Source organism: Tenrec ecaudatus, chromosome 7, assembly GCF_050624435.1.
Source record: "Tenrec ecaudatus isolate mTenEca1 chromosome 7, mTenEca1.hap1, whole genome shotgun sequence".
NCBI classification, from domain to species: Eukaryota; Metazoa; Chordata; class Mammalia; order Afrosoricida; family Tenrecidae; genus Tenrec; species Tenrec ecaudatus.
In genome coordinates this window covers 136,228,818-136,239,163 of record NC_134536.1, presented here as the reverse complement: position 1 = coordinate 136,239,163, position 10,346 = coordinate 136,228,818, and the positions used below count along the sequence as shown (strand labels likewise).

Sequence of the window (10,346 nt, the reverse complement as noted above, 5' to 3'; positions counted from 1 at the left end):
TTTCTGCTCAGATTTACTCTTTGTTCTCTACTATATATATATATATATATATATTATATATATATATTATATATATATATATAATGTAGGAATTGAGTCTATGGTGGTATCCCCCATCCCCCTGCCCACTGTGTGTGTGTGTGTGTGTGTGTGGTAAATATATAAGTAACAAAATTTGTCTTTTGGCACGTACCAGTCAGTAACATTAATGATGACCTTCACGGTTTGTAATGATTTTGATAGCAGAAAGGGCAAATGCTTCCAGTGAAGGGAAGAAACAAAGATGGGGGCTAAAGGGGGCTAAGGTGTGAGGGTGAGAGGGAACAGCTGAACGCCCCACCCAATTCTGCAGCTGTCAGTAGCACCCCTGGTAGGCAACTTTCAGAATTGCCCTTCATCAGCGTCACTTTGCTCATCTTGGAAATGAGGAGCCCTGGCAAGTCCCCCCACGACCACTCTCGCATCACCTAAACTGAGCAGATAGCAGGCAGAGCCATGGTGGGACCTTGAAGGCCCGAGTTCCGATTCTGCTACAGTTATTTATTCTCCATGGCACTTGAGTTGGGCCACTTAGGATCTCTGAGCCTCAATTTCCCCCACAGTAAATTTAAGGGTGCTTAGGAATAGCCAGGCGATAACTCACTGGCCAAATCTCGCTCAGACCACCCCCCCCCCACACACTTAAAAGGTTTTGTTGTAGTTGAGAATCTTCATAGAGAAATAGATGCCACTTCAAACACCTCTGCATGCACATTTCAGGGACGTTGCTTATGGATTTCCAGGGAGTGATCTCTTTCTCCAGTTTCTCTTCTAGGTTTTCCTCCCGTTAACATAAACTCTCCTGTGCTCCAGGAGCTTCCTATCTCATTTTTGGGAGCTTCTGTGGCGCCTTTGATTCCACACACTGTAGAAAGTTCTTAAAAGAGCAAACTTAACCGTCCCATCCCCTCAGCTGCAGCCAGTCACAGGGGCTTCTTCTGGGGTGAGAAGCTGGGAGAGAAAGCAGTGGAGAAATTGGTTCCAGTTACACCCCACCCCCACCCCTCCATGCCCCAGAGACCATGTTGGGCCTGTCTGAAACGTGTCCCCAGCTCCTGATTTCTCGGGGGCAGTTGACAAGCCACAACTTTGTATCACCCCGGTTCGCTAGGCTTGTTTTCTCATCTTGAAGTAGAGGATTGAATTCTGTTGGGGCCTCAGAGATGCTGCTAGGCTTTCTGGTTGCCCCCAAGAGCTTGACTGAGTGATGGCCTAGGGAGCGCTCCGCGGGACTAGTGGTGGGCTAGTGGAGCTTTTCTGGGAATGACCAGACGAGGCAACTTGTTTTTATGATTTGTTATGTATTGGGTGGTTATTAATTAACGTCGCTCCTCGGTGGGGTAAGTCCTTGCCTAAAATCGGGCGGCGGTGGGCTAAAAAGGGGGCGTGAGGCAGGGGCCCCATACTAACGGTGTCCCCCTCCGGCGGAGCGCCCACTCACTCTCCAACTGGAAAAGGCCGGATTTCGGACTCCATTAGTGGAGGAGAGGGTAGTGCGCGCACAGCCAGGCGCGCAAAGGAAGCGCCCTCTGCAGTTCGCCGCATTCGGAGAGCCCTGCCTGCGTGCCGCTGTCCCGGTCGCCGAAACCCCGCCCCGGCCCCCCGGGGGCGGAGGGAGGGCGGGCCGGGGCGCGCGCTGGGCCGGGCTGCGCGCGAGGCGTGTCGGAGCGCGGCTATATCAAGGCTGCGCACAGCCGAGCCAGCTCCAGTGCGAGCGTGTGCCAGAGCCGGTCCCTCAGTGATCCGAAGCCAGGAGCGGATCCTTACAGACAGACGCGTAGACACTCGGACAAGGTGAGAGAGCAGTGGCAGGAGAGTGCTGACCCCGGACTGGAAACGTCCAGCTCAGTGTGTCGTGTGTGTGCGTGTGTGCGCGCGCGTGTGCGCGCGCCCTGGATTGCGTGTGTGTGTGTGTGTGTGTGTGTGCCCCCGCGCGCGCGGTGCTCACCATGGTTTCTGCGGCAGGTGAATGGCGGGCGTGGATCCCTGTGCTGGGCTGTGGGCGCACCGGTGGGTAGGCGCGCCTCGGGGTCTGGGCTGTTTGGGGATCCGAGGCTGCCGGGGCTGGAGTAGGGGGTCGCTTGCTCCGCACGCCTCCCCTCCAAAGTTCGCTCCGGCTAGGCACAGCGTGGGTGGGGCCGCCCTCGGAGCTGGCCGCAGTGGGGAGTGCCCTGGACCCGGGACGCCACTTGCTCGCCGAGTGGGGCGGAGGCGCCCGCGGTGGCGGGGCATGGGGGGACGCCCCGGGAACGCCGGCAGGTTCGAGGGGTTTCAGTCCCCGGGTGGCTCTCGTTCTTTCGATCCAATTGGTACCACCTAAGACCCCTGAGGTCCAGATCCCCAACGCCACCGGTTGGCGCGGAGGTCAGCGCGGGCTGTGTCCCCCTGCCCTCTGGAACGTGCCAGGGCATGCCCCGTCCCATAACAGCAAGCGAAGAGGTGACTCATGGCGACAAGGCGACCCCGGGAGGGGGCCGGGTGAGATCAGAACCCCGCCGGGCCGGGAGGCGGTGGCGCCCCAGAAGTGCCCCCGCCCCTCCGCGGTCACACTCCCCCATCAGCTCAGTGGCCTACTTGGCTGGTACACCGTGTTCCCAGGGAAGCCGGGGCACCGAGAGGTCCAGGACTTGGTGTCCGGCCCCCGCCCCGCGGCGCGCCCTCGGAAACCCGGAGCCCCGGTCCCGTGCCGGGCGGGCTCGCCCTAAGTCTGAGCAGCGCAGGGGCGCGTCCCATCACCCGTGGCCCACGGCACCCAGGAGAGCCCCGTCTGCCCAGCCTGGTCCTGGGGTCTCCAGGGCCGGAGCGAGCCGAGCCGAGGCGCGCAGCCCACATCCACCCGTGTGGGAGGCGGGAGGGGACGCATCTTTGCGGGGTGGGGTTTCCGAGCTTGCGGACCCTATCCCCGACCCGTCAGCCGCTTCTAGGACCTCGGGGAACCCCAGCCCCAGCCCTAAACTCCCTCGCCAAGGGTTGAGGGGTGTAAAAGGGCGAGTCGGCGCCCGGTGTAGCCACCCAGCGCGGACCTCGGACCGCGGGCACCACCAGTCACTTGGGGAGCGGCCCTGGGCGCCTGGTGGACGCTTGACGCCCCTCTAGAATGGGCATAGAACCGTGGTATCGAGTTTGACACTTCGGGGTGCCTGGGAAGCTCCCCACCTGCCCTCCACGTCGCGTTTCAGGGAGGACTTTGGAGCGGTTTTGTTTTCGTTGTTCCTGTCTATTTTTATTTTCCATGGATCTGACTCATTTCGTGCTTTGGGCGTGGAGATAGGTGGAGGGGCCAGATCTCGGCGAGCGGGCGGTGAGTGTGTGTGTGCGTGCGTGCGTGTGCGCGCGCGCGGCTCGCGCGTGAGAGGGAGAGCCAGACGGAGCCAGAGACGGCGCGGGAACGCGCGGTTTCCCAACAGCGGCGGGGGATTCGGAAGCGGGCCTGCTCAGCGTGACGTGTTCGCGGCCCGCGGACCCACCCTCGCAGTCACAGTCTCCTCCTTCCCTTCCCCAGTGACGCGCGGCGGGAGCGCGAGCCGAGCTGGGGGCAGGAAACTGACTCATCGCCACTGGTCCCTCCCGCCGGCCGGGGCCCCGCGCGCCGCGCCCCGCGCCCCGCGCGTGATCTCTTGGGCGTCCGCGCCCTCTCCCGGCCCTGGCCGGAATAGCAAGTCACCGGAATCCGCTTCTTCCCGCCACCACCGCGCGCGCATTCAACGTCCCTCTCCTCGCGTCGCCGCTTCCCTAAGAACACCAGCCAGTGCCTACGGTGTTTCCTGAGCCCCTGCTATTTGCCGGAGCGCCGTCGTTCGTTAGGGTTTGATCTTAGGCAGCAGATCCGACAAGGGAAGCGGCTCGTATGCTTGCCTGGGAAACGATGGTTGGTAGAGTCTCTTTTTTCTGAGCTGGAAGTAAGGATAGAGGGGGTGAGAACAGATTTTCAGGGGGGAAGGAGAGGTTCCGGAGAGTCATTCTGTAGGATCCATCTTCAGTGGCTTCAAGCCCAGGAATGCCAGCCTTCTAATCAAAGGCCCTCAGAGTCCTTTGGGGAGCTGGGTCCCCAAATCCAATTCATTTGCTTGGATCCCCATCAATTTGAATCGCCATGGGGAAGCGTGAGGAGTTTTTTGCGATGGTGGCCCTTTGTGGGAGTAGGAAGCCTTGACACCCACAGGGGCAGTTCAAGGGCAGCGAGAGGGAGGAAGAGCATTAGTGTCAATTTTGGGACACCCCCCCCCACATCATTCTGTTGGGGTATCTGGGTAAGAAAGTGGACAATTGGAGCAGAGAGCACAGAATCCAGGGCAGACGGGCCTGGATTCCAATGGATTGTGTGCTGTGGGCCGTTGGCCATGTTACTCACCTCTCTGAGCCCTGGTTTCTTCTGTGGCACGGAGCAAATGCATACCCATGTGCTACGAGGATTGACATTGGGCACTTACTTAGACCACCCCCCCCATAAAAATAAATCCCAACTCCTGCCCTGAGGAGGGAGCGGAAGCGCTCCACAAGAGTCACGGAAACCCACCAGGCAGTTCTGCCCTGTTCTGTAGGGTTGCAATGAATCGGAATGGACTCGCTGGCAGTGAGTTTCCATTTTTTGCTTTCCCTCTTCCCTTGAAGAGAGTGGGCAAGGGTTATCCGAGGGCTCTGCACACTGCATCGTGTGACCCCCTCGATGAGGTCATGTCCCTTGCCTTCGTTAGTGGTGTGTTTTCTTGGCAAGCTCTTCATCTCTCTGAGCTTGGAAAGCAGCCGGGATGACATTGTAGGGGGGCAGGCAGGTGGGGCCACGTCTGGGCTGGCTACCCCAGGAAAATGCTCAGCAGCTCCCATTCTCAGAGCCTGCAAGTCGGGACTTTTTCCCAGAAAAACCTAGTTCTCTCTGAGGACGTGCGGCTGCTGTGTGACGCTGGGCAAGTTACTTAGCTTCTCTGAGCCTTGGCGTCCTCGTGGGTCAAATGAAGCCAGTGCAGCCCCGGCAACTTCACACCCAGTTTTCTCTTACCTGAAGTGGGAGGAGAGTTAGCTGGGAAGGCTGGCCATCTTCGATTTTCTCTTCCTGTTAAAAAAAAATGGTTTCGTGGGTGCAGGCTGCGTTAAGCAAGGACTTCGAGGTGTCTAGACTTAGGTCACCTGATGTGCCTGGCAGGATGTGGCTCAGCCCGGGAGAAATCAGGGCCCTGCCCCGCCCCACCCAACTCCTCCCCAGCCCCAGGCCATCCACCCGGCTGATGGCCGCCTTGGGAAAGGCCCTGAGCCCACAGCACCTGTCAGCTGCGCTCTGACGGAGTTGATAGTTGGGGGTTGAGGTGGGGTGTGGTCCAGGCAATGATGGGGTGGAGGCAGGAGAAGACTGAGCCAAAACTGAAGGCTGAGAGATAATCATGCTTCCAGCTCCCCAAGCGCTCAGCTTGGTGTTAACTCTAAGCACATTATCTCTGTTGACTCAGTTAATCCCCACACTCACCCTCCGAGACATTCACTGTCACTGCCTCCCTTTTACAGTTTTCACGAGCGCCTAGAGAGGCTAAACCACTTCTCTAGGGTCACCCAGCAGGGCCGACCCTAGCCAGTCTGGCTCCGTCCAGAGCCTTTGCCTGTAAGGACCCACTGCCCAGCTGCCTTAGTGGATCTCCATGCCCTGTTCTTCGGACTACCACGCAGCCCCAGTTTACAGACGGGGAAGATGAGGCCCAGAGATATGAAGTGCCATGCAAAATTTTAGGAAGTAACCAGGTGAGCCAGAATTAGATCTTTCTGGCCCTCGATGCCAGGGCACTTTCAAGTGGCAGAGCAGGGTTACCTGGCACAGGCCAGCTAATGTCCACTGTGGGCAAAGCTGCTAGTCCGTTCAGTTAGGAGCTGACCTCTTGGCTGGGTTGGGAAATGGCTGGACTCTGGTAATTCACACATATTTGGGGCATTCACACCTGCTCGGGACACCTCAGGTTGGAAAACAAATTGGCTTTAGCTGATAACACCAGATGGTAAACAGGACTCTGGTCCCTGCTAGTGCGATAAAGCCATCTTTGTTGACATCAGTCTGCCCTTCAGCTGCCCACTCACTCCCCCAGTGACCTTGGAAGGAGCCAGGCTGGCTGGACCCAGGGTCCACCCAGTGCCTTTTAATGGGCTCAGATCCCGTGGGAGGGAAGTGGTGGGGAACCAGAGACAGTTTCTCATGTGAGGTTCTTGGGGAGGAGGGAGGTTGGCAGGAGAGGCTCCGAGCTAGGCCTCACCTGAAGTCATACCGAAAAGCCTGACCAGGTAACCTCCTGCCCTTGAGTCAATTGCAACTCATCCTCACCCACTCGTTTCTGGGCGTAACCGGGGTTGGTGCTTGTGTCTCCATCCAGGTGTCATGTCCGACGCCCGCCAGATTCCGTGTAGCAGCAAGGTGTGCCGCCGCCTCTTCGGCCCCGTGGACGATGAGCAGGTGCGCCGTGACTGTGACGCGCTGATGGCCAGCTGCCTGAAAGAGGCCTGTGCTCGCTGGAACTTCGACTTTGTCACCGAGACCCCGCTGGAGGGCAACTATGTTTGGGAGCGAGTGCATGGCCTTGGCCTGCCGAAATTCTACCGCCCTTCCGGCCCTTGGGGGGGCCGTGATGACCTGGGAGGGGGCAAGCGGCCCTGCCCCTCCACTGTCTTGCTTCAGGGGACAAGCCAGGGAGACCACGTAGACCTGTCACTGTCCTGCACCCTTGTGTCTCATTCCCCTGAGCACCCTGAAGTGTCCCCAGCTGGGTCTAGCGCACCGCAGGGCCGGAAACGAGGACAGACCAGCATGACAGGTGAGGATGGGTGCAGGGATGGGGGCTCCTGGGATGGTGTACCAGCGATACTGAGAAACAATCTGTTTGGCCCAGCTAGCTTATTAGGGGGACCCGGATAGGAGAGGGGAAATGATTTGTCTGAGGCCACATGCCTAACCTGCAGCAGCTATGACCAGCTGCCAACGCCCCCCACCCCTGCCAACAAACAAACTTCACTGCCATCGAGTTGATGCCAACTCATAGTGACTCTGCTGGACAGGGTAGGGCTGCCCCTGTGAGTTTCTGAGTCTAGAACTCTCTACGGGACTAGAAAACCCATCTTCCTCCCTTGGAGTGGCTGGTTTCCAACTGCTGACCTTGCAGTTAGCAGCCTAATGTGTAACCACCATGCCACCAGGGTTCTTTTAGCTGGCATTTTGGGGGAACTTCTTACATGCTAAGCAAGAGGTTGACAGCTTGAGTCCACCAGGAGGTACCCTGGGAAAAAGGCCTGCAACTCTCTGGGAGCAGCAAGGCCTCGCCTGTCCCCTGGGAGCGTGGGTGGTTTCCACTGGCTGACCTTGGTGATTGGTGGCCCAACGGGCCAGCAGGGTTCTCTAAGGAGCCCTGGTGCTCAGTGATCAAGCACTCCGCTGGGAACCCCGAGGTCAGCAGTTCAAGCCCACCAGTCACTCTGTCGGAGCAGGAGAAAAAGCCTGGCATCCTGATCCTGTCATGAGGACAGCCTGGGAAGTGCCCCTGGGTAGTCATCCTCTGTCCTGTTGGGCCCCAGGACTCGGGACCCACTCAATGGCATGCCACAGCAGCCACCTGGTGACCGAGGGGCTGTGTGTTCGATTGCATGGGGGTCCCGTTTCAGGAACCCCGTTTCAGAGTCTTGGTGCTTGACCTCGAGCAGAATTGTGGATGTGGGTCCAGCTTGCCAACCATCTCTGGGAAGTGAAGGCCGTGGTGGAGTGGTTCTGTTGGGCAACCCCTCTGCCTGGCCATGCTGACCTCTGGTGTCTCTCCACAGATTTCTATCACTCCAAACGCCGGCTGGTTTACTGCAAGAGGAAGCCGTAATCCGCCCACTGGAGAACCAGCGCCCCAGGGACCACTGCTCCCTACAGCCCCTCCCATGCCCTCTGATTCACCCTTCAGTTTGTGTGTCTTAATTATTATTTGTGTTTTAATTTAAACTCCTCCTTATGTATATACCCTGCTCCCCACACCACCCCTCCAGCCTCTGCCATTAGAATTACTGAAAGAGAGAGAGAGAGAGAGAGAGAAAGGCAGCAGCCAAATAGTGGGCCATCAGAGAGCTGGGTGTTTTTTATTATATGAACCCTTATTTAAAATCCCCTCATCCTAGACTTTCCATGTATTTTCTGTGGGAGGCCAGGAGCAGAGCCAACTTTGGGTCAGCTGCTTCCTGCCTCCTTCTCTTCACCTGCTGGGTGGCGCTCTAGGAGGGACCTGCCCCCCTTCTGCTGCTGCCTGTGACACGGGCTGGGTGAACTTTGCCCCTTCTAACCCCCCTGCCCCCCGGATTCTCAGACTGGAATCCCTTATCATTTGAGAAGTAAACAGATAGCACTTTGAAGATGCCTGGCAGAGTGGGGCATCACCAGAAATGTCAGGGTCCCCTCACCTCCTCCAGGCCTGGGAGGGGTAAACTTGTAATGGCACCCGCCTCTCTCCTGGGAGCGCAGGGTCCTGTAGGGGCCCTGTCCAGACCCCTGTGCCATCTACAGGGAGCTCGCCCCAATGTTTGATCCCCAACCCTGCTAAACCCTCCTGGGAGCCCCCATTCTCTTCCATCTGGACTTGCAAGTCTCCCTCTGCTCCCCTCTTTGTGTTCACTCCCTCTAGTACCTGCTCAGCCCTGGTGGCAAGTCCAGGGGGCCTGACATCCCTCCCCCAACTCAATGAACTAGTGGGGAAGGGTCATCTTAGAATCAGGGATCCCCAGTTCTACCTCAGGCAGCTCAAGCAGCGACCACCTCCTCTTCTTTCAGCTCTGAGGGAGGGGGGACCCTAGAAAAGGTTGCATAAACCTTTTCACCCTAGCTAGTTGGACGGGCCTCCTGAAAGTGGTGGGGGGGGCTTTGTTAAGGGTATGCGTGTGGGGGCACAGGAGAGAAGTTTCCGGGAGGGAGTGTGTAACACCAGGGTCCTAGAACCCACCTGAGAACCACCCCCATCTGTCCCACCCTTTCCCCATTTCATTGCACTTTGAATAGCAGCTGAACAAGGAGACGCTGGCGGGTGCAGAGCCAGTGAGAGCTGTGGACAGACGGCAGGCATCCTCACCGGAGTGATGTGGAAATAGGGCTCGAGTGTTCTTTCCCCACTTTGACAGCTGAGCTGTGTCAGGGTCTCCAGGAAGCCAGGGGGGCACAGACTTATCCACTCATCTGTAGTGGACAGTTTCACCGACTCTGCTTCTAGACACGGCGGTCTCCGTCTCTCTCCTACCCCATAGCACTTCCCGCAGAATTGAAGCCTCTTCAGACTGAGTAAGCTTGTACTGAACCTTGCTTACCGGGAAAAATCTTCTGTAGTTGAGTTCTGGAAACACCAAAGCACTTCGTGGGTCTGAACCCCAACCACCTTCCAGCTCCTAGACTTCCCTGGCCCAGACTGTTTCCCCCCAGCTGCCCACATGTGGCTCTCCACCTCAGACTGTACACCTCTTGAGGGCAGGGAGCGCGTTGCTGCGCTGTGCCCTTCGGCCTCTCCCAGAATGCTGGCTAAGTGGCAGGTGCTCAATAAATAGTCCTCGTAGCCTTCATTTGTGACGTCATTGCTCTCTGTACACCATTTCCCAGATACGAACACGGAGTTGATGGGACTGTGGGGTGGTTTTAATACTGTTAAAAAATAAGTTTTGAAACGATGTACACTTAGATTAAAAAAATGCAGAAAGCTTGGCGAATTGACCACGAAGCAAAATTCAAAGCAACAAAGCAAAAACTATCGCAACACTGCAAAGATGGCCCCGGTCATGCTTCGGTTAGTTTCCGCCTGATGTTTCCAGGGGCGAAAAAATGAGCATTAGAATTTTCTGGTAACTTAATGCCAGCTCTAGACTCTCTTTCTGGAAATTATTATATTTTCAAATTGTGAATTAGGCGTGTGTGTTGGGTGGGGGGTGGGTTTGCCTATATAGTTTCCCCCTTGTTCATTTTCATTTTGGTGACAATGTACACGGCAAAACCCGTTCCCTTGTGCAATCTCTAGACCAGGGGACCCTGGTTACACTGCTCGATCAGGGCATTCTTGGCATTGTGTCAGCAATGGGCTCTAGTGGTTTTACTTCCATTTATGTAATCTCCCCATAACCTTTTCATAAAAGAGCTGTTGACCCATTGGACTTGGGTGTTTGTTTGTTTGAAATTAGGCAGTACTCAAAGGTCACAAGCTCTCTGTGGGCTGAACTGTTACTTTACAGTTAGCTTCAGGGGATCATTTCAAGTCAAGGTGGGAAGAGCAATCGGGGTTATAGTCTCAGAGGCCCCTCCCACTTCAATAGGTCCAGTAAGCCTGTACTCTTAA

At 56.9% G+C, this 10,346-nt stretch overlaps 1 protein-coding gene across 2 annotated transcripts; it reads left to right on the top strand.

The window, feature by feature from the left end:
* The first annotated feature begins 1,687 nt into the window (after nucleotides 1-1,687).
* On the top strand, nucleotides 1,688-9,582 carry CDKN1A (cyclin dependent kinase inhibitor 1A). Of its 2 annotated transcripts, XM_075555189.1 has the most exons (4): nucleotides 1,750-1,833; nucleotides 5,536-5,766; nucleotides 6,387-6,824; nucleotides 7,822-9,582. In XM_075555189.1, exons 3-4 carry the CDS (start codon nucleotides 6,392-6,394, stop codon nucleotides 7,869-7,871), a joined length of 483 nt encoding a protein of 160 aa, XP_075411304.1. In that variant the 5' UTR covers nucleotides 1,750-1,833; nucleotides 5,536-5,766; nucleotides 6,387-6,391; the 3' UTR covers nucleotides 7,872-9,582. The 2 variants fall into 2 exon arrangements, with proteins under 2 accessions (XP_075411303.1, XP_075411304.1); XM_075555188.1 differs by lacking the exon at nucleotides 5,536-5,766 and having other exon boundaries at nucleotides 1,688-1,833.
* The last annotated feature ends 764 nt before the right edge of the window (nucleotides 9,583-10,346 follow it).